At 38.9% G+C, this 25,276-nt stretch overlaps 1 protein-coding gene across 4 annotated transcripts in view; it reads right to left on the reverse strand.

The window, feature by feature from the left end:
* MTHFD2L (methylenetetrahydrofolate dehydrogenase (NADP+ dependent) 2 like) overlaps positions 1–25,276 on the reverse strand; it is a 230,645-nt gene that overhangs the window by 15,984 nt on the left and 189,385 nt on the right. For 2 of the 4 annotated variants that reach the window (XM_064285700.1, XM_023553354.2), the window contains exon 7: positions 22,885–23,010. In XM_064285700.1, the coding sequence (XP_064141770.1) occupies positions 22,885–23,010 (126 nt within the window). Of the gene's footprint in view, positions 1–20,952; positions 20,991–22,884; positions 23,011–25,276 lie in introns of those variants that run through there. The other 2 variants (XM_023553355.2, XM_064285703.1) reach the window with 2 other exon arrangements.

Below are 25,276 nucleotides of genomic sequence, written 5' to 3' on the forward strand. Positions count from 1 at the left end.
GTCAATAAAACACAGGTAAACACCTTTCTGGTATTCTCTGCTTTCAGCCAGGATCCATCTGACATCAGCAATGATAATCCAGGTTCCACACCCTCTTCTAAATCCGGCTTGAATTTCTGGAAGCTTCCTGTCGATATACTGCTGGAGCTTATTTTGAATGATCTTCAGCAAAATTTTGCTTGCATGTGATGTTAATGATAAAAAAAAATGTGTTTGATAATTTCCACATTTGGGTGGATCACCTTTTTTGGGGATAGGCATAAATGTGGACCTCTTCCGGTCAGTTGGCCAGGTAGCTGTCTTTCAAATTTCTTGGCATAGATGAGTGAGCACTTCCAGAGCTGCATCTGTTTGTTGAAACATCTCAATTGGTATTCTGTCAATTCCTGGAGCCTTGTTTTTCACCAATGCCTTTAGTGCAGCTTGGATTTCTTCCTTCAGTACCATCGGTTCCTGATCATATGATACCTCCTGAAATGGTTGAACATCAACCACTTCTCTTTGGTATAGAAACTCTTGCATTCCTTCCATCTTCTTTTGATGCTCCCTGCATCATTTAATAGAATTCTTCAGTATTGCAACTCGAGGCTTGAATTTTTTCTTCAGTTCTTTAAGCTTGAGAAATGCCAAGTGTGTTCTTACCTTTTGGTTTTCTATCTCCAGGTCTTTATACACGTCATCATAATACTTTACTTTCTCTTCTCCAGACACCGTTTGAAATCTTCTGCTCAGCTCTTTTACTTTATCATTTTTTCCTTTTTCTTTAGCTACTCCATATTCAAGAGCAAGTTTCAGAGCCTCTTCTGACATCCATTTAGGTCTTTTCTTTCTCCCCTTTTTAATGACCTCTCACTTTCTTCATGTATGATGTCATTTCATAACTCATCTGGTCTGCGGTCATTAGTGTGCAATGTGTCAAATCTGTTCTTGAGATGGTCTCTAAATTCAGGTGGGATATACTCAAGGTCGTATTTTGGCTCTCGTTGACTTGTTCTTCAGTTTCAGCTTGAGCTCGCATATGAATAATTGATGGTCTGATCCAAAGCTGGTTGCTGGACTTTTTCTGACTGATGATATCCAGCTTTTCCATTGTCTTTTTCCACAGATGTAGTTGATTTGATTCCTGTGTATTTTATCTGGTTAGGTCCATGTGTATAGTTGCCGTTTATGTCAGTGAAAAAAGGTATTTGCAATGAAGAAGTCGTTGGTCTTGCAAAATTCAATCATGTTATCTCCAGCATCTTTTCTTTCACCAAGGCCATATTTTCCAACTACCGATCCTTCTTTGTTTCCAACTTTCTCATTCCAATCACCAGTAATTATCAGTGTATCCTGACTGCATGTTTGACCACTTTCAGATTGCAGAAGTTGGTAAGGATCTTCAGTTTCTTCATATTTGGCCTTAGTGGTTGGTGCATAAATTTGAATAATAGTCATATTAAATGGTGTTCCTTGCAGCTGTATGGATATTGCCCTATCACTGACAGCGTTGTACTTCAGGATAGATCTTGAAATGTTCTTTTTGTCAACGAATGCAATGCCATTCCTCTTCAAAGTTGTCGTTCCCGGCATAGTAGATTATCTGATTCAAAATTGCCAATACCAGTCCATTTCAGCTCACTAGTGCCTGGGATATTGATCTTTATGTGTTCCATTTCATTTTTGATGACTTCCAACTTTCCTAGATTCATACTTTGTACATGCCAGGTTCAAACCTGAGGGGCTCATCTTCTGGCACTGTATCAAGTTCTGCTGCTATTCATAAGGTGTTCACTGGCTAATTCTTTTCAGAAGTAGACTGCCAATTTCTTCTTCCTTGTCTGTCTTAGTCTGGAAGCTCAGCTGAAACCTATCTGCCATGGGTGACCCTGCTGGTATTTGTATACCAGTGGCATAGCTTCCAGCATCACAGCAACACACAAGCCTCCACAGTATGACAAACTGACAGACCCGTGGGGGTAGCATGAAGTAGCACTCATTAAATATGTTCTGAATAAATCAGTAAATGAACTGGTGAATGAATCAATGAATGTATCATTATTGGATCTGAGTTGTAGATTAATAACGTGTTTGCTGCTGCCTTGAGTGGGAGCTTTTGGCAATTTTAAGAAATTACTTTTGTAATGTAAAAGTAACACTTCTGATTTATAAGTACAGAGGATATTCACACAAATGAACACTGGTACAGCGTGAAGCCTGGTATGCGAAGGGGATAAAAAAGAAATGCAATATAAGAATTTTACCTTACAGAGGCATATCATTTAGTTGGAAACAACTAAGTAAAATATAAGACTTGCTACAGGAGTTTAGAGAATATGGGAATAAACATGTATGTTTGAAAGTTGATTCATATAACTGTTGAATGAAGAACAGACTTGACTAGGAGGGAGTTGAGGCTAGAAAGGAATGAGGAGTATGTAGGTAATCTAAGTGTGAAGATACAGGTGACTGGATTAGTACTGTAGTGAGAATGGAGAGAGAGGTGAATAATGGACACATACACAAACACACACATACACTGTTTTCTGGGGGGGGGAATATACACACACACACACACACATTATCTGCCAGGCACTACGCTCAGCAATTCACATACATTAGCTTATGAAGGGCCATTATTTTATTTAATCTTCACAACAACTTTATAAGATAGGTATTATTATCTCAGTTTTTCAAGATGATAAAATTGAGACTCAGAGAGGTGAACTGATTTATTCTAGATTACTATTGTTTTAAGCCACCAAACTAGGATTCAAATCAAAGTTGGCCTAGCTCTGAAGTATAGTCATCTATGACAGGTTGGACATAGGTGAAACTCACTGATCCTTTAATACTCATCACAGGAGGTTACACGCATGCATTCTTGCACTTGCACCTCTACTCATGCTTATGCCAAAATTTCTAAGAGTCATATTTGATTCCTTTCTTCTCTCATATCCGATGATATCCAGTCATTTAGTCAGTCATTCCAACTCTCCTTTTAAATTATATCCACTGTCCAACCACTTCTTAACAACTTCATCCATTACCACCCTGGTTCAGACTCTATCATTTCTTACTTGCATAATTACAACAGCCTCCTTACAGGTCTTCCTATTTACACCTTGCCTCTCTACAATCTTCTCCACTCAGCAGCCAAAGCGATCCTGTTAAAACCCGAGTCAAGCATAATTTCTTTGTTCAAAATCTTTCAATGGCTTTCTATTATACTTACATCAAAATCTAAACTCTCAAAGGTCTGACAATCTACTTTCAAAAGGTCATAGCCATCGAAGATCCTGTGGAAACACACAGGGTTAACATGAGTCAGAACTGACACCACAGCAACTGATTTGGTACTTTGTTCTAATTACGATGGCCTAAAGAAAAAAAAAATTATTATTTTTTTTCCTTGCAGCTCATCAAAACCATCAAGCATGGTGCACCTCGATATTTTTGCATTTGCTGCTCTTTTCACCTGGAATGTTCCTCCCCTAGATATCCACAGGGCTCCTTCCCTCTTTGTTCAGGTCAGCAGTAAGTCTTCTCTGAGCACTTTTCCTAAGCAACCTCACCCCATCATTCTCTAAAGCCCTTGTTTTGTGAGTAACATTAAACACTGCCATATATATATAATATTTATATATATGTGTGTATATGTGTGTGCATATATATATATATAGCAAAGGAACCATGGTGACGCAGTGGTTAAGCACTCAGGTGGTACCTGAAAGGTCCATGGCTCATACCCACCAGTCGCTCCATGGGAGAAAGATGTTGCACTCTGCTTCCTTAAAGGATTGCCATTGTTGTTGTTAGGTGCCGCCAAGTTGGTTCCGACTCATAGTGATCCCATGTACAACTGCCCAGTCCTGCACCACCCTCACAATCATTGCTATCTTTGAGCCCATTGTTGAAGCCACTGTTTCAATCCATCTTGCTGGGAGTCTTCCTCTTTTTTGACGACCCTCTACTTTACCAAACGCGATGTCCTTCTCCAGGGACTGGTCTCTCCTGATAACATGTCCAAAGTATGTGAGACAAATTCTTGTTGCTTCCAAGGAGCAATCTGGCTGTACTTCTTCTGTACAAGACAGACTTGTTCTTTCTTCTGGCAATTTATTCTATGTTCAATACTCTTTGCCAACACCATAATTCAAAGGCATCAATTCTTCGGTCTTCCTTATCCATTGTCCAGCTTTTCTGTGCATACGAGGTGACTGAAAATATCATAGCTTGGATCAGGCACACCTTAGTCTACAAATATTACAGTTTTGGAAACCCTATGGGGCAGTTCTACTCTGTCCTACAGGATCGTTACGAGTCAGAATCGACTCAATGACAATGAGTTTGTTTATTTAATATAGACTGTGGATACCTGTATATTTGTTTATTATCTGTCTTTCCTTACCAGAATGTAAGCTACTTTTGGCTGAGGACTCTATATGTTTAGGTCACTGCTGTATCCCAAGTGCCTATAAAAATCTCTGGCAGATAATAGGTGCTCAGTAAATATTTGAATGATGAATGAATGAAGCTAATTTGAAGAATTTGAAGGGCTATACTAAAAAAAAAAATCAGTAATGATCAAAATGTGGAAAATAAGGTTAGCAAAGGTAGAATTATGAAAAAATCAAAGCTACAAAGAGACCTGAATCAATTTTGAAATTGCATGAAGCGGTCAAAAGGTGTCTTGTCTCTACCAATGATTGAATAATAAAAATGAGCTTAAGTTACAATTGAAGACATATAGATAAGTTGTGCTATCCACCATGAATTCTATTGCAAATCTGCATACCGTTGACCTATGGAAAGTTCAGAGTTAATATAAGGCCTGAGCCAAAACAACGGGACCAACCCCACAGGAAGGAAGTAATAAGTGGAGTGTGCTTTGAAACCCACTAGAAAACAAGGTGACAATGTGGAAACTGTTCCTGAGGTTTTTACAACTGAATGAATTTAGAATAATAATAATAAATAATCAATGGATGAATAATAAATGGATATTGGATGAAGAAATGTTACTTAATTCCCTCCAAGTAAGAGGCCAGTCTTTACATCCTTATGTACAGGATGAATTTTTATTCGTATGAGTTTTTATCCAGCATCATGATCAAGAAATGTCAGAGAAAGCATTAGTGTCTCTCCTCTTCAAGCTGCTCAGCTGGAAGGGGGCTAGATTTCTTGACCAAGCATGTTTGGTATAAAACCAGTGTCTGCTTCTACTGAAACAACAAGGGATTATGAGTCCTTATCTGTTGGGTTCTCCAGATCCAGTGAGTCATCTCTTAATGTTTTCTCTCTGTGTTAATGCGAAGAAGCCTTTCATGGAGCTTTGTGTGTATGTGTATGTGTCCCAATAAAACTTTATTTATCAACAATGAAATTCGTATTTCATCTAATTTTTATGTGTTCATGGAACATTTTGAACTCAGTATAGTAGCAATAAAGGCAATGTGCAGGACCCAGGATTAATTGGTCAGATAAAATGGCATACCTTCCTGAGCAATGTTTGTTGAGCAATATGGCAGACAAAAGAGCCCAGGACCACCTATATTGGGTAATGGATGTGAAATATCAGTCAACTGGCAGTCATATAAGGAGTTTGTCCAACATCCTGGCATTTACCCAGGCATATGGCTCATGAGTGGTCAGCCTGAGGGGTTGATGATAATAATATCAAACTCTTACATAAGAAAAACAAAACAAAACAGTTGCCGTCTAGTCAATTCTGACTCATGATGACTCTGTGTGTCAGAGTAGAACCATTCTGGCACAGGATTTTCAATGGCTGTAATCACCAGGACATTTTTTTGAAGTGCCTCTGGGTAGATTTGAACCACCAACCTTTCAGTTAGTAGCCAATCACTTAGCCATTTGCACCACTCATTTCCAAAAAAAACCAAAAAACTAAACCCATTGCCATCAAGTCAATTCCGACTCATGGCAACCATATAGGACACAGTAGAACTGCCCACAGGGTTTCCAAGGCTGTAATCTTTACAGAAGCAGACTGCCACATCTTTCTCCCACGTGGAGGATTTGAACCGGTGGGTTTAAACTGCCGACCTTTTGGTTAGCAGCTGATTGCTTACCCACTATGCCACCAGGGCTCCAGCCACTCCATCAGAGAAAGACGTGGCAGTCTGCTTCCATAAAGATTACAGCCTTGGAAACTATATGGGGCAGTTCTACTCTGTCCTATAAACCAAAAAAAAAAAAAAAAAGAAAAACCAAACCCATTGCCATTGAGTCGATTCTGACTCTTAGCGACCCTATAGGGTTGCTATAAGTAGGACTCTACATGACTGCAACCACTCATATTGTTGTTGTTGTTAGGTGCCGTCCAGTCAGTTCCAACTCATAGTGACCCTTTGTACAACAGAATGAAACACTTCTTGGTTCTGTGCCATCCTCACAATCCTTGTTATGCTTGAGCCCACTTTGCAGCTGCTTTGTCAATCCATCATGTTGAGGGTCTTTCGCTTTTTTCACTGGCCTTCTACTTTACCAAGCATGATGTCCTTCTTCAGGGACTGATCTCTTCTGATAACATGTTCAAAGTATATCTCACCATCTTTGCTTCCAAGGAGCATTCTGGCTGTAATTCTTCCAAAACAAATTTTTTCATTCTTTTGGCAGTCCATGATATAGTCAATATTCTTCACCAACACCACAGTTTACCCATATAGCACCTACTATATGCCAAACAATGTTCTAAGTGCTTTTATAGTGATTCGTTTAATCCTTGTAACAACTCTAATGGGCAGGTACTATTAAAACTAAAACCAAACCCAGTACCGTCTAGTCGATTCCAACTCATAACGACCCTATAGGACAGTGTAGAACTGTCCCATAGAATTTCCAAGGAGTGCCTGGCAGATTCAAACTGGCGACCCTTTGGTTAGCAGCCGTAGCACTTAACCACTGTACCACCAGGGTTTCCAGGTGCTATCAGGATGTCCATTTTACAAGTGATGAATTTGAGGAAAAGAAGAAGCCATGAGAGTTACCCAAGTTCACCCAGGGTAATCTATTAACCTTAATAGTATATGATTTTCCTAACTGAGTCTTAAAGATCAATGACTTTTACCTGTGTTCTATGAGCCAAGAGCTCAGAGCTCACCTTTTCAATGAGCTCTCCCTTGGCTACCCTATTTAATACTACAACCTATTGCCCAGTTCTGATCTCCCTTACCCTGCTCTACTTTTCCTTAGTTTCTAGCACTACCACCTTGAAATACACTATATCCTTTACTTAATTATTATTTATTTATTTTTTGTTTTCTGTCTTTTCCTGCTTGAATGTATGTTTTTTTACACAAATGTATCTAATCCTGATACATAGTATGCTCTCAATAAGTATTTGTTGACTAAATAATGGTAGAGAACTAAGACCCGAGGAAGGAAAAGCTGATCCAGCATGAAAGGTAGGAAGAGATGGTAAACAAGAGAGGGTGGTTTGAGACTGATACAACATTGTGAGGTAAACAACTTGGTAAGATTCTAAATGTGGATGAAGAGCTAGGTGAGAAAGTAAGGTGAAGGAGGATAGAGGGCAGCGGGTGTGGGAACACATAATGGGGAAGGTGGAGGAGGGAGATATTAAAACTAAAATTAAGGCAGTTGGTGGTATTGGGAATGGGAGAAGGTACTGAGAGGGTGAAGGGAAGGGAAGCCAAAGGGGGACAGAGAGGTGAAGCCTAAAGGATAAACAGTGCTGAGGAGCAGATGCAGTAGGTAAGCTGGAGCATTGGAAGATGTGCTAATGGTTGGGGGGAAGTGAGCCTCTGGGTGTCCACTATACAATATACTATAGTTTTCCCTCTTGAGAATAGGCTAGGAGTGTGCCAAGGCCAGACAAAACCCAACAAAAGAAGTTGAGGTGTCTGTCTGTGCACTGCTGTATAGTACCTAAAATCACTTCCTTTACTAACCAGTGGAACATTAATTACATTTTTTTGAGTTCCATTATTCCATGCTTACACTCATCTAAGGTCCTTACTACTGGTTTTCCAGACTCTTAGTAAATACAATCAACTATCAGTCTTTCAGCAATATTACATTTCTTCTGGTCCCCTAAGCCAGTTTATCTATCCTGAGACAATACCCCGTATATGGAGGTAACGATATAAATTATGACAGGTATTAAACACTTATAAATCCATATGGCCATCCACTTACAGCCTAGGGATTTTACATGCCTTTACGAGGTGTGGCCATATGACCATGTTTGAATCAATGTGATGTAAGACGAAGAGATGCATGTGCCTTCTAGATCAACTAAAGATGAAGCCATTTGCCATGGGCTCTCTCTTTCACCTATCAATGGCCTGTAACATGGAGGAGGAGGCAATCCGGCTTCAACTGTGTGGATCAGGACATCACTCAGGTGGCACAGTCAGATGGGTGGAACCTGGGTCCCTGGATAAAGCGGAACTGCTTACCTCTTTTGCTTGCCTGCCTAACTGCAGACTTTTACAGTAGAGAGCTAAACTATCTTGTTTGAGTTAATGTATTTTGGTGTCCCTTTATTACAGCAGGTTAATATATACTTTAATAACACTTAGAGAAAAAAGTGGAAACAATCTAATGTTCAATAAGAGGGACTAGGTGATCAACAAGAGGGAAAGTCAGCATGGAAAATGATGGAAGTTTAAGTCTAAGTTTAAGCCTACAAGGAATACCAGTATATATGTAAGTCATATATACTCAAAACTATCTAAAATGTACATATACAACACATCTGTAAAGAATTATACACACACATACAGATATATAAACCCATTAAACCTGTCACTATTGAGTTGATTCCGACTCACAGTGAATCTATATGACAGGGTAGAACTGCCCCATAGAATTCCCAAGGAACAGTTACTAGATTCGAACTGCTGACCTTTTTGGTTAGTAGCTGATCTACTAATCACTGTACCACCAGGATATATATATTCACCATTCATCTGTCAGTTTGTCAAACTGTGGTGGATTGGGTGTTGCTGTGATGCTGGAAGCTCTATCACCAGTATTTCGAATACCAGTAGGGTCACTCATGGAGAACAGGTTTCAACTGACCTAAGAAACAATCTAAGAAAGACGAGGAAGAAGGATGTGGTGGTCTACTTCTGACAAAATTGGCCAGTGAAAACCTTATGAATAGCAGTGGAGCATTGTCCATGTAGTTCCGGAGGATGAGCCCCTCAGGTTGGAAGGCACTCAAAATATGACTGGGGAAGAGATGCCGTCTCAACGTAGAATCAACTTTAATGACTTGAATGAAGTAAAGCTTTCAGGACCTTCATTTGCTGATGTGGTGCAACTTAAAATGAGAAGAAACAGCTGCATACATGCATTAATAATCAGAACATGGAACGTACGAAGTATGAATCAAGGAAAACTGGACGTTGTCAAAAAATGAAATGGAATGCATAAAGATTGATATCCTAGGCATTAATGAGCTGAGATGGATTGCTATTGGACATTTTGAATCAGACAATCATATGATGTACTATGAGGGGAATGACAACTTGAAGAGGAACAGGGTTTCATGCATCGTCAAAAAGAACATTTCAAGATATATTCTGAAGTACAACGCTGTCAGGGATAAGATAATGTCCATATGCCTACAAGGAAGACCAGTTAATATGATTATTATTCAAATTTACACACCAACCACTAAGGCCAAAGGTGAAGAAATTGAAGATTTTTACCAGCTTTTGCCATCTGAAATTGATCGAACATGCAATCAATATGCATTGATAATTACCAGTCATTGGAACTCAAAAGTTGGAAACAAAGGAGAATCAGTTGTAAAATATAGCCTTGGTGATAGAAAGGATGCCTGAGGTCGCATGACAGAATTTTGCAAGAAGAGACTCTGAAACTTACTCTTGGATGTAGAGTAGCTAAAGTGAATGGAAGAAATGGTGAAGTAAAAGAGCTGAATAGAAGATTTCAAAGGGTGGCTTGAAAAGGCAAAGTAAAGTATTGTAGTGAAATGTGCAAAGACCTGGAGTTAGAAAACCAAAGGGGAAGAACATTGTTGGCATTTCTCAAGCTGAAAGAACTGAAGAAAAAAATCAAGTATTAAGTTGCAGTAGTGAAGGATTCTGTGGTCAAAATATTGAATGAGGCAGCAAGCATCAAAAGGGGATGGAAGGAATACACAGAGTCACTGAAACAAAATAATTAGTCAATGTACAACCATTTTAGGAGGTAGCATATGTTAAGAAACAATGGTATTGAAGGAAGAAGTCCAAGCTGCACTGAGGGCATTGGTGAAAAACAAGGCCCTAGGAACTGACAGAATACCAGTTGAGATGTTTTCAACAAACGATGCAATCCTGGAAGTACTCACTCATTTAATACCAAGAAATTTGGAAGACAGCTACCTGGCCAACCAACCAGCAGACATCTAAATTTGCACCTATTGCATAGAAAGGTGGTCCAACAGAAGTTGGAATTTTTTGAACAACATCATTAATATCCCATGCAAGTAAAATTTTATTGAAGATAATTCAAAAACTATTGCAGCAGTACATCAACAGAGAACTGCCAGAAATTCAAGCTAGATTTAGAAGAGGACATGGAATGAGGGATATCATTGCTGATGTCAGATGGATCTTGGTGAAAGCAGTGAATACCAGAAAGGTGTTTACCTGTGTTTTATTGCCTATGCAAAGGCATTAGACTGTGTGGATTGTATCAAATTATGGATAACATTGCAAAGAATGGGAATTCCAGAACGCTTAATTGTGCTTATGTGGAACCTGTACACAACCACGACAGAGTTGTTCAAATAGAATAAGGGGAAACTGCGTGGTCTAAAAACAGGACAGGTGTGCAACAGGGTTGTATCCTCTGACTATACCTAGCCAATCTGTGGAAACCCTGGTGGCGTAGTGGTTAAGTGCTATGGCTGCTAACCAAGAGGTCGGCAGTCTGAATCTGCCAGGTGCTCCTTGGAAATTCTATGGGGCGGTTCTACTCTGTCCTATAGGGTCGCTATGAGTCAGAATTGACTCAACGGCAGTGAGTTTTTTTTTAATTTTATTCAATCTGTATGCTGAGCAAATAATCCAAGAAGCTAGACTATATCAAGAAGAAGGCAGCATCAGGATTGGAGGAGGACTAATTAACAACCTGCGATATGCAGATGGCATAACTTTGCTTGCTGAAAGTGAAGAGGACTTGCAGCACTTACTGGATGAAGATCAAAGAAAACAGCCTGCGGTATAGATTACAACTCAACATAAAGAAAAAAAAAATCCTTACAACTGGATCAATAAGCAACATTGCAAAAAATGGAGAAAATATTGAAGTTGTCACAAATTTCATTTTACTTGCATCTACAATCAACGCCCTTGGAAGCAGCAGTCAAGAAATCAAAGATGTATTGTACCAGACAAATCTGCTGCAAAAGACCGTTTTAAAGTGTTAAACAGCAAAGATGTCACCTTGAGGACTAAGGTGTGCCTGATCAAAGCCAGGGTATTTTCAATCCCCTCATATGCATGCAAAAGCTGGACAATGAATAAGGAAGGCTGAGGAAGAATTGATGCATATGAGTTATAGTGCTGGTAAAGAATTCATGGATTGCCAGAATGAACAAGTCTGTCTTGGAAGAAGTATAGCCAGAATGCTCCTTAGAATCGAGGATGATAGGATTTCATTTTATGTACTGGACATGTTATCAGACCATTCCCTGGATAAAGGCATTATATTTGGTAGAGTGTCAGTGAAAAAGAGGAAGATGCTCAAGGAAATGGATTGACACAGCGTCTGCAATGATGGGCTCAAGCATAGTGACTGTGAGGATAGTGCAACACCGGGCAATGTTTTGTTCTGTTGTATGTAGGGTAGCTATGAGTCAGAATTGACTTGATGCCACCCAACAATTATATATATATATATATATATATATATATATATATATATATACATATACATATATATGTGTGTGTGTGTGTATGTATATATATGTATATATACTTAAATATATATACATACAGCTATTGCTAGTTTCTATCAATCTACCATCTATCCATAGTTGTTTTTGTGTGCTGTTGAGTAAATTTTGACTCATAGCAACCCTATAGTACAGAGAAGAACTTCCCCATAGTTTTTTTAGGCTGAGATCTTTACAGGAACAGATTGCTGGTTTTTTCTTGCATAGACCGCTGGTGGCTTCAAACTGTTGACTTTTCGGTTAGCAGCTGAGTGCTTAACTACTGTGTCACTAGGGCTATACACACACACACACATATATAAAGAGAGAGACAGATAGGTATCTATCTGTTATTGTTATGATTTTACTATATGCATAGATATCTATATAATAAAATAATAATAATTTTGGTTGTGTTAGACATTCTCTTTCTTTTCCATGAAATATTTTAGCTTTCATAATTCAGATTAATTTCATCAACAATATAACGTATCTTTAAACTTATCTCTATATTTTCTATTTAATATCCCATAACTTTAAGTCAGTGGAGTAAGAGTCATTCTTGGAAATTAACTATAATTTTGATCGTGAGAAAACTGTCTATACATCACTCCTCCTTCCTATCTCTTTACTTCCTTTCACCAGTTCTCCCAGCATCTTTTTATTCACTGTGCTGGTTTAGGCTAATGAGTGGAGAGGCATGGTCAAGGTTGGACAACAGGGAGGAGAGATGGTAGGGAACAGGGAGCAGACATCTCAGATGCTTTCATTTCACCTCAAGCCCTGTAGAAAGCATCATAAAACTGAAGCAAAGCTACGAAAGCTTTTTAAAGATTATAGAAACATCTGTGTGTTGGCTATGAGCTATAAATGAGCCTGAGAGTACACCAAAGTAAGAGAAGTTAACTGAATGAACAGCACAGGGAGTCATTAGTTAGATTGTTCAGCTGACCAATTTCATTTGGTGAATTCCTGTTATAAAAGCATTGTAATTATGAGCTTCTGAGTCCAGGACTACAGACTGCTTCCTAATTTGTTATTCAGAAGAAGTAATTTACCACTCATACTACATAATTTTGTGTTTCTATCATTTGAGAATATGGCCTTCTTTGTCAGAAATGTATAAAGTTTCTTTCACAGTTACCAATAGAAAATGGTTAAAAGAAATTCCACGTGAAAGTAGGCATGTCTCACTGTCAAAAACAAAAACAATTTGTAGCAAACTCAAAATTTTCAGACAGATTATTCATTGTACGATTATTAGCAATGAAAATATAATTTTTAGATATCCAAAACTGTACAAAACAATTTTATTATTGTTGCTTTTAAATACTGTTTCTTCTTTTTTGTGTCTTAAGTTGGAGGGGGAGGTGTATTCAGGTAACTGAAGAGGAATGCTAAGTATTTGTTAGAGGCTGGGAGCAATAATGATATATATCTTAAGTTCTATATTGAGAATCAGTAAAAAAATAAAATAGCACTTCAATATAGTAATAGCTTAAAGGCCCTATTTATTCCACAAAATGCCAGAGAGTGTTATGATATTACAAATGAGGCTTAATTTGGATCTATACTGAGGAAAAGCACCAGTGTGTGATTTTCTGGGAAGGGTGCTAAGCAAACATTACTTGCAACACTGAACAATCTAGGTGGGTAGTAATATTGTTGGGGTAGTAATATTGGAATCAAACACAATTTAATAATCATGTAGTAGAGGCAATTGTGGCTTGATTTAAGTTTGAACTATATGACTTCTAGTTCCATGAATTTTATTGGCCATAGAGATAAATGAAGGCTGTGCTCAACAGTCTAGTTCAATAACACCACTACCCTCCGGGTAGTGTAAGGCCATAAAAATGATCGTGTAAGTTTAAACAGTGCAAAAACATCTTTAAAAAGGTGGAAATTATGTTTGTTCTGTGGCCTTTATGAATTTTTGTCAAAGCGTTAAAAATTCTGACTGTGGTTTCCAAACATATAAGGGAATGAAAGTAATAGTAAAGTTAACATTTATTTTCAAACCAAAACTGTTGCCATCGAGTCAATTCAGACTCATAGTGACCCTATAGCATGTATAGGACAGAGTTGAACTGCTCCATTGGGTTTCCAAGGAATGGCTGGTGGATTTGAACTGCTGGCTGACCTTTTGGTTAGCAGCCAAGCTCTTAACCACCGTGCTACCAGGGCTCCAATATTTATTTTGTACAGTGCAATTTAAAACATCAGAAACATTGAGAATTAAAGTGTATTATTTCTTTGTCCCCCACCTGTCTGTCAGTTTGTCGTACTGTGGGGGCTTGTGTGTTGCTGTGATGCTGGAAGCTATGCCACCGGTATTCAGATACCAGCAGGGTCACCCATGGAGGACAGATTTCAGCTGAGCATCCAGACTAAGACAGAGTAGGAAGAAGGACCTGGCAGTCTACTCCGGAAAAGCATTAGCCAGTGAAAACCTTATGAAGAGCAGCAGAACATTGTCTGATATAGTGCTGGAAGATGAGCCCCCCATGTTGGAAGACACTCAAAAGATGACTGGGGAAGTGCTGCTCCCTCAAAGTAGAGTCGACCTTAATAACGTGGATGGAGTAAAGCTTTCGGGACCTTCATTTGCTGATGTGCCATGACTCAAAATGAGAAGAAACTGCTGCAAACATCCATGTACGAAGTATGAATCTAGGAAAATTGGAAATTGTCAAAAATGAAATGGAACGCATAAACATCGATATTCTAGGCATTAGTGGGCTGAAATGGACTGGTATTGGCCATTTTGAATCAGACAATCATATAGTCTGCTATGCTGGGAATGGCAACTCAAAGAGGAATGGTGTTGCATTCATCGTCATAAAGAACGTTTCAAGATCTATCCTAAAGTACAACGCTGTCAGTGACAGGATAATATCCATATGCCTACAAGGAAGACCAGTTAATACGACTATTATTCAAATTTACACACCAACCACTAGGGCCAAAGAGGAAGAAATAGAAGATTTTTGTCAGCTGCTGCAGTCTGAAATTGACCGAACATGCAGTCAAGATGCATTGATAATTACTGGCGATTGTAATGTGAAAGCTGGAAACACAGAAGAAAGATCAGTAGTTGGAAAATATGGCTTTGGTGATAGAAACAATGCCAGAGATCGAATGATAGAATTTTCCAAGACCAACGACTTCTTCATTGCAAATACCTTCTTTCACCAACGTAAACAATGACTATCCACATGGACCTCACCAGAGGGAACACACAGAAATCAAATTAACTACATCTGTGGAAAGAGACGATGGAAAAGTTCAATATCATCAGTCAGGACAAGGCCAGGGGCCGACTGTGGAACAGACCATCAATTGCTCATACACAAGGTCAAGCTGAAACTGAAGAAAATCAGAGCAAGTCCATGAGATCTAAAATATGACCTTGAGTAGATCCCACCTGAATTTAGAGACCATCTCAAGAATAGATTTGACGCATTGAACACTAGTGACTGAAGACCAGACGAGTTGTGGAATGACATCAAGGACATCATCCATGAAGAAAGCAAGAGGTCACTGAAAAGAAAGGAAAGAAAGAAAAGACCAAGGTCGATGCCAGAGGAGACTCTGAAACTTGCTCTTGAGCATCGAGCAGCTAAAGCAAAAGGAAGAATTGATGAAGTAAAAGAACTGAACAGAAGATTTCAAAGGGCCTCTCGAGAAGACAAAGTATTATAATGACATGTGCAAAGAGCTGGAGATGGAAAACCAAAAGGGAAGAACATGCTCGGCATTTCTCAAGCTGAAAGAACTGAAGAAAAAATTCAAGCCCCGCGTTGCAATAGTGAAATATTCCATGGGGAAAATATTAAACGATGCAGGAAGCATCAAAAGAAGATGGAAGGAATACACAGAGTCATTCTACCAAAAAGAATTAGTTGATATTCAACCATTTCAAGAGGTGGCATATGATCAGGAACCAATGGTACTGAAGGAAGAAGTCCAACCTGCTCTGAAGGCATTGGCATAAAACAAGGCTCCAGGAATTGATGGAATATCAATTGAGATGTTTCAACAAACAGATGCAACGCTGGAGGTGCTCACTGGTCTATGCCAAGAAATATGGAAGACAGCTTCCTGGCCAGCTGACTGGAAGAGATCCATATTTATGCCTATTCCCAAGAAAGGTGATCCAACTGAATGTGGAAATTATAGAACAATATCATACGCAAGCAAAATTTTGCTGAAGATCTTTCAAAAATGGCTGCAGCAGTATATCGACAGGGAACTGCCAGAAATTCAGGCTGGTTTCAGAAGAGGACATGGAACCAGGGATATCATTGTTGATGTCAGATGGATCCTGGCTGAAAGCAGAGAATACCAGAAGGATGTTTACCTGTGTTTTATCGACTATGCAAAGGCATTCGACTGGGTGGATCATAACAAACTATGGATAACATTGTGAAGAATGGGAATTCCAGAACACTTAATTGTGCTCATGAGGAACCTTTACATAGATCAAGAGGCAGTTGTTCGGACAGAACAAGGGGATACTGATTGGTTTAAAGTCAGGAAAGGTGTGCGTCAGGGTTGTATTCTTTCACCATACCTATTTAATCTGTATGCTGAACAAATAGTCTGAGAAGCTGAACTATATGAAGAAAAACAGGGCATCAGGATTGGAGGAAGACTCATTAACAACCTGCATTATGCAGATGACACAACCTTGCTTGCTGAAATTGAAGAGGATTTGAAGCACTTACTAATGAAGATCAAAGAGCACAGCCTTCAGCATGGATTATACCTCAGCATAAAGAAAACAAAAATCCTCACAACTGGACCAAAGAGCAACATCATGATAAATGGAGAAAAGATTGAAGTTGTCAAGGATTTCGTTTTACTTGGATCCACAATCAACAGCCATGGAAGCAGCAGTGAAGAAATCAAAAGATGCATTGCATTGGGCAAATCTGCCGCAAAGGACCTCTTCAAAGTGTTGAAGAGCAAAGATGTCACCCTGAAGACTAAGGTGTGCCTGACCCAAGCGATGGTATTTTCAATCACATCATATGCATGTGAAAGCTGGACAATGAATAAGGAAGACCGAAGAAGACTTGATGCCTTTGAATTGTGGTGTTGGAGAAGAATATTGAATATACTAACAAATCAGTCTTGGAAGAAGTGCAGCCAGAATGCTCTTTAGAGGCAAGGATGGCGAGACTGCGTCTTACATACTTTGGATATGTTGTCAGGAGGGATCAGTCCCTGGAGAAGGACATCATGTTTGGCAGAGTACAGGGTCAGCAGAAAAGAGGAAGACCCTTAATGAGGTGGATTGACACAGTGGCTGCAACAATGAGCTCAAGCATAACAAGGATTGTAGGGATGGCGCAGGACCGGGCAGTGTTTCGTTCTGTTGTGCATAGGGTCGCTATGAGTCGAAACTGACTAGACAGCACCTAACAACAACAACAAGAACATTTCTTTGTAAAAAGTAGTTTGAACAGTGCTTGCCTTCTTACTCTCCTCATATAACTTATCATATACAGCGAGCATCTTTTCCATGTTTGGTGGATTGTCATATTCCTTTCTAATTTTGGATCCGCTTCCAACGTTTATCCTTGGCCCTTTCACTGTCATGAAATAACTCCAAGAACGTCTTTAGTGTGAAGTTTTATGCTGGCATCAACTCCTCTGGGACATCTTCGTCCTTTTCATCACATTTATGTTGATAAATCTGCTTTTGCTAAGTTCTTCTGGCTGCATATTAAGAGCCTCTCTCATTTTTTTTTTTCAAATGGCAGCAATGTCAACATTTCCACAGTCAGCTATTTCTCCTACAGTCCATTTACATTCAACTCAGGTTTCACTTCCAACATTTTTACTTTTCATTTCTTTGTTGTACTTTCATCTTTGTTGGCAATTCCCTCTTTTAACTAATCATTTTAGTGAAGTGTCATGTGGTTTATCAGTGGGATACAAAGAGGGGACACAACTACATGTTTTACTGTGTTTGAAAGAAGTGGCTTGACTGGTCACTGATCATCACGCACATTTGTTACTTACACAGTGATCTGTGGACTAAAGAGCTAGCAGAAAAGTTTGTAATTTATGTAATTACTCACAGTTAATGCACTGCGTGATAAATTTGAGCCACATTGTTGGGGGACTGCCTTTATTGAACTAAGCCCTAGTAACTGAAATCTGTGCATATCACACCCATGCAAAGTGAGGACTGCCTGGACACCAATACTGTTGTTTAGGCAATTTTAAAACTTGTTGTTATATAGATCTGGTGGTGGGGGGTGGGTCAAAAAGAGAAGTAATTTCATGTCCCAAATGGTACTAACAAAATGCAGTGCAGTATAGTGGAGATAATATAGGGTAGAGGTTATGAATGCAGAAGATATATAGTGAGCTACGAACACATGTTCTACTCTTACTGTGTGATCTCAGGCAAAATCCTCAGGCTTTGTGTACCTATGTAAAATGAAGATAATAATAACATCTACCTTATATGGTTATTATAAGAATTAAATGAATAGTTCATTTAATGAACTATTAAAAGGCTGAGAATGGTATCTGGCACATTGTAAGCACTTCTCAAATATTAACTAAGATTACTAAGACATCCCTGGGTGGCACTTGACTATTTTAAAGCTTGGTGGTTTGAACCCACTGGGTAGCACTTCAAAAAAAACAGCGCTAGAAAAACGCTTCCAAAAGGTCACGGCTTTGAAAACCCTATGGAGCAGTTCTACTCTGTAGACATGGGGTTGCCATAAGTCAGAATTGACTCAATTAAGAACAACAGCAACAATTATTACTAAAGGAAGAACAACTCCAACTGTCCTGAGAAGACGTCTACATGTAAGAAAGCTTCTCACACCTTCCTTACTCTTAATGGAATTTTCTGTTAGGTTTGTCTGCCATCTTTCCAAAAATATCGACAATTTCATGATTGAGGCAGTAGGAGATTGTTGGAGGAGTGGTATAGGGAGGGACAAGAATTGCTTCTTTCTATGTCATCTCTGGAAACCCTGGTAGCATAGAGGTTAAATGCTACAGCCGCTAACCAAAGGGTCAGCAGTTTGAATCCGCCAGGTGCTCCTTGGAAGCTCTACGGGGCAGTTCTACCCTGTCCTATAGGGTCACTATGAGTTGGAATCGACTCGACGGCACTGAGTTTTTTTTTTTTTCTTTTTTGTGATTATGCCATCTCTAATCCTGACCACAATACAACTCTATCAACTACTCTGAGCTCAGGAGGGGAACAAAGATAGAAAAAAAAAAAAGAGGAGAAAACAGAGCAGAGAGAAAAGAAAGCAGGAAACCATAGTAGGTGAAGGAAGACATTATATTTAACTAAAACGAATACCTGACATTAAAGTTGCAAAGGAACATTTAGAATTATTTTTCAGTCTTTTGTCAAGAACTACAGCAAGTGGTGATGTGACTCCCATGCTGTACCTGGAATAAAATATCGCTCTCTGTAGAGGGGAATCTGATTAAAAATCGGGTCATGTGAGAATTTCAGGAGGGAGTAAGAGAGAAAGGGAAAGAGAATATTTAAAGAAAGAAGAGTGAAAACTTTCCAGATTTGACAGACGTTAGTGTATAAATCCAAGAAGTCCAACAAACCCCAAGTAGGATAAAGCCAAAGAGATCCACACTGAGACGCAGTATGATCACCGTCTTGAAAACCAAAGATAGAGAATCCTGAAAGCAGCAAGAGCAAAACAAACAGTCACAAGTGAGGGATCCTCCATAAGATTAAGTGCTGATTTCTCCTCAGAAACTTTAAATCTGTAGTGGAAAGACATATTTAAAGTACTGAAAGAACAAAAAAAACTGTCAAAATTGAGGTCAAAGCATCTAATAATGAAGAAGATTACAAATAAGTATCTGCATTTTCTTAAAAATAAAATAGATAAAAAATGGCCCTTGGTTTTATACATTATTGAATTTAAAATTATCTAAATGCTCCAAGATTCCCAAAATGGGGTCATTGATAAAATTATTCTTTAAAGATCATTCTCATCCATGTAATCTACTTTAAATGGGTTGTCCTGTTTCATTTATTAGCGAGCTCAAGTTCTTTGTAAGGATAATTTACTTCAACGTTTGATTTTATCTACATCTGTTTTGTTTATCTTGGCTGTAGTATAGTGAAACTTTCACCGATACTCACAAAGCAGCCACACTTTCCCTTTGGCAATTTGCAGCCAAATGCTACCTTTAAGTTTTGTGGCATAACGCAAGTTAAAGTTCCTCCCTCAGCTGGGGGATCATCCCTCACCTCAGGTTAAGTCTTGATGAACAACCCAACCTGAAGAGCAACATGTCAAAACCTATCACTTGCCTCTTCCTATAGGTGGCTGAGTCATGGTCTCACTGGCAAAGCCTTTTTTTTTTTTAACCTAGTCCAGGTCTTCTTCAGTACAATGGCTTTGTGAACCAGCAGAGTAGCTAGGTAACATTAGCAATCATAAGGTGCATTTTGTGATAGGATCAGAAAAACCTGATCTTCCTTTCAAAAGAATCTGTGTTTTCACATAATTTGGTAGCACTCTTGGAATGCCAAAGATCACCAAATGTTAGAGCTGGAAGGGCCCATTGATTCATTCCTCTCATTTACCTGGTGATACCACTGATAGCCAGAGAGGTTGCAAAGTTGTAATATGACCTCTTTCCTGTTGAGTGCTCTTTCCTGTTCATTTTATATATTTATGTTTTTCTTTGCCATTTTCCTTTCACTATATACTTACATATGCATAACTGCAATCTGATTAGATATTCCCAAGTTGAGGGGTATACAACCTAAAGTGCATATCTACATGTGATAGTAAGCATACGCATCCACCAAAAATGTTCATTTTTGTAATGTTTTCAGAATACTCTCATGAGAAAAACATTTTAGCTATAAATAAAAAACCATAGAAATGATTGGGACCCAATGACATACCAGATGAGAAGAGTCTTGTAAAACTTGGTGAACTGCTAGGTAAGCTTGTCCCACAAGAGTAGTCAAGGTTGTGAACTGCAAACATCCCTGCTTTTCTTGTTTCAAAGCTTCCTTATTTTATGTAGTGCACGTTATCTGGGTACATCATAGGTGTGTGGTGATTTTACAATAAGCACACAGTAGCTATAATATTATCAAGATATACAATGACAATGCAAAAAAAAAAAGATTTAAAAATGAAATTTACCCCTGAGAAGGTTGAGAAATTTAAATGAACTATGGATATCTAACTTTAGTGGTTGAAAATGAAAAATGAAATAAAGATAATTTCCTAAGAGCTCAGCATGTATACATAACACACAAATATAAAGACAGACACACACATTTACATGGAGAGCCACGCCTTTTAGACTGGAAGCTCCACAAATGGCAGAAACACTGTGAATTACAGCCTATGAGGGCAGCAGTGTGTACTTTGATACCGTACATCCATACTTTGCCCTTAATCACCATTCTACCCCCAGGGTTTAACACAGAGTACACGGTCACTCTACATTTATTGAAGGAATGAAAAAAATCCATGAAAGATACGAATCCAAGTGCACTACCCTCTAGATTTAGCCAACTCAGCAGGAAGTATATAGGAGATTCATCTTTTCCTTTTTCCTCCACTCCTGTTAAACTCAGAAAAATAAAGGTGGAACTAAGCTTGAGTCATAAAACATGAGTCTGAAGACTCACAAATCTACATTGAAAGGAAAAGGCAGTGTGCGATATCTTGGTGTTGATAAGGGATGATGGAGCATGGAATCCACAAGCTGATATATACTCACATGTGCATCACCCTGAAAAATTGTGTGGGTCTGTGTGCTCGTGAGAGAGAAAGACAGAGAGAGAGAATGTCGCATGTATATGTCCTCAGATTTTGTTTTATTTCTTCTTTTTAGCGCCAGGCTCAGGTTGCATATCTGGGGCTGGTACCTGATGCACACAGATTCTGACATACATGGGGCCAATACCTAAGAACCTGCCAATATCCTAGGGCAGTACTGACTACCTGAATATTCAGTTTTATTCAACACCATGATAGGACTTGTGTCAACCATCAGCTGATGATTGAGTTCCAAGTGGATATTTAAAATTTTGATTATTTAGAAAATCACATAAGTTATTCCTTTTAGTTTGTCTGTAAGGATACACCTATACCTCATAAAATTCTTGGCATGCCCCTGAATTTGTTGTCCAGAATGACTGATCTAATACAATATTCCTAATATGAAAATGTCTCCACTTATTTCACTATTTTCATATCTTCATAGATACCTATGGCTCCCATATATTGAAAACTTGAAATTCAGGTAAATATCTGACAGAGATATTGGAAATAAAATTGGATTAGGGATCAGGCATCTAAAAAAAGAGTCTCATGGCTCAGTTTCCTGCTCTGCAGAGAGAAGGGACTGGGTTAGTATTAGTTTTTTTACTGCACATTAGCTACATTATCTCTTTCGCTGGTCATAGAAATTGTAGCCTAGCTCCTTGTTCTCTTTAAAACACAATTGTACAAAGCAGAGAACTGCCTATATCTGAAATAGAGCTAGCGTCAGCAAACACCCTAAGATCCCTTCCAGCTCTCAGAATGAATAAGTATAGAGTAAGATGATACTCCCAAAACTAAATAATGTCCAGGTCAACAAAGGCCAGCTGAATTCTTTCATTAAAAAATTGCACTACAAGGAATTCCAACTCATAAAATCAGCTGTTAATGGTGCAATTAGATTCACCTCTCAAGAAGAGAGGGAGGAGGAAGGGAGGGAGGAAAGGAGGGACAGAGGGAGGAATGAAAGAAGGAAAGGAGGAAGGAGACAATAAACAATTCTGATTACTTTCTTTTCCTCTGAAGAAAAAGTTGATGATTAATAAGTTAACAATGCCCCCTCAAATAAGAAGTTTCTCTTTCTACTATCAAAATATGCAAAGTAGAATCTTTCTGTTTTCCTCATTTATCGGAAAAGCCTTAGTTTATTACCTTCAAAGTCCACATCGCCTACTAATCTTGTCTTTCCTGTCACTGGGTCTTGGACGTAGTTGATGCCCACATCAATCACAGCAGCACGTTCTTTAACCATATCAGATGTAATCAACTTGGGAATACCTGAAAGCAAACCAAAGTTGTGAAATACTCTGTATAATACTTAAACTATGTCATTGATTATAACAAAGGCTTATACAGCTAATATTTCTGTTGTCATGGTTTAAAAAAAAATATACACAAAATACAATGTTTCTAAGGATGAGGCCAAATGCATTTTGATCATTTCTGATCAAGCAGAAGGATAAAGACTATTAAGGTAGCACATGAAGATTTCTGTGGACAATACGCTATGAGGAATTGTCCTCTCAGAGACAGGTTACCTGACTTCTCCATATATGGATGCCACCTTGAGCAGCATCCTTTTGTATCTCATATACTATAAAGAACACGAGGAGACTGTAGACATGAAACAGGCTTCTGCTGAGGTGGAGTGGAGTGGCGTAGAGTGAGAGAAACTTAGAAATTGGAGGCAGAGAAAAAGAAGGAAGGAAGGAGGGAGGGAGAAGGAAAGAGAAAAAACGAGGATAATATGTATTCCCTAGGGTTGTGGTAAATTGTGAAGTGTCATACACACAGGGGCAATTCAAACAGGAACTTCTATCTTGAGCTTTCCTATAATTTTTTTCTTGGTTTCCTTGATTTATTATCTTTGTATATGACACTGAAAGGTGTAAGGTATAGGAAGCTCTCCTCACCAATGCTTCATCCCAGTTTGGAAGGTAACTCTACAGAGATCTTAACGTCACCATCTGTTTCCTCTAACTAATTTTGTTTCAAATGCAAGAGTGCCAGCTAACAATGGCTAATGTTTCAATTTTGTTTAGTTTTTTTTAAATGTTCAATAAATCATTCCAAATTTAGTGCCTTAAAACCACAATTTATTATGATGCTCATGCCTCTGTGGGTTGACTGGGCTAGACTCTATGTACCTTGCTTGGGTTTTTCATGTAGTTGGAGTCAGAGAGTGGCTGAGGTTGGAGTTACCTAAAGACAAAACTAGGCTGGATGTCCAAGACAGCTCCAGCATGGCTGGCAATTGATGCTGGTGGTCAGTTAAGCTTACACAGGGTTGAGGTCAGCTAGGGTTGTTGACTGGAGTACATACTCCCCATGTGGCTTGAGCTTCTCACATCCTGCCAGCTGGTTTCTAAAAGTCAGTGTTCCAAGGAAAAGAAGTAGAAGTTGACAGTCTTTTAAGGCCAGAGCCTGGAAACTGGCACAATATCACTTTTGACATATATTATTGCTCAAGCAGTAACAGAGTCCACCTAGATTCAAGAGGAAGGAACAGAGACCCCACTACCCAAGGGGAAGAAAATCAAAGAATCTTTTGCTGTCTTTATTCTGCCACAATGACCCTAGTGGGCAGCTGGTGGGCAGCTGTCTGGTAGGTGATTTATTTGCTTTCATACTGTGTTTTCCTTGCAGAAAAGGGCTGCCTGTTGTGTTGCTAGAGGCTTTCTTCTAGCTTTGAAACTATTTGTTTAAGAATTCCCAAACCCACTGCCGTTGAGTCGATTCTGACTCACAGCGACCCTATAGACAGAGTAGAACTGCCCCATAGAGTTTCCAAGGAGCGCCTGGTGGATTTGAACTGCCGACCTCTTGGTTAGCAGCTGTAGCACTTAACCACTACACCATCAGGGTTTCCTTAAGAATTCCAGATAGCTAAAATGCCACCTTGTGACATGAATTTTAAGACTTTAAAGACCATAAATAAATGGTCATGGCCAAAATATTGTAGATATCTGATAGGTTCTTCAGTCACATAATAATGTAATCAAAGAGGTATCAGTGTTTGAGAAGTTTTTTTTCTCCCTTATTTTCCTATCCTGGTACAAAAAAAATTCATTCTTCTTATTGATTTTACTATGCTCTTGTTGTTAGGTGACACTCAGTCAGTTGTGACTTATAGTGACGCTATGTACAAAAGAAGGAAACGCTGCCTGGTCCTGGGCCATCCTTACAATCATTGTTATGCTTGAGCCCATTGTTGCAGCCACTGGGTCAATTCATCTCATTGAGTATCTTCCTCTTTTTTACTGACTCTCTCTTAAGCATGATGTCCTTCTCCAGGGACTGTTCCCTCCTGATAACATGTCCAAAGTATGTTAGGCAAGATCATCCATGCTTCTAATGAGCATTCTGACTGTACTTCTTCCAAAATAGATTTATTCATTCTTCTGGCAGTCCATGGTTTATTCAACATTCTTTGCCAACACCACAATTCAAAGGCATCAATTCTTCTTTGGTCTTCCTTATTCATTGTCCAGCTTTCACATGCATATAAGATGATTGAAAACACCATGGCTTGGGCAAGGCACAT

This window comes from Loxodonta africana, chromosome 5, assembly GCF_030014295.1.
Source record: "Loxodonta africana isolate mLoxAfr1 chromosome 5, mLoxAfr1.hap2, whole genome shotgun sequence".
NCBI lineage: Eukaryota > Metazoa > Chordata > Mammalia > Proboscidea > Elephantidae > Loxodonta > Loxodonta africana.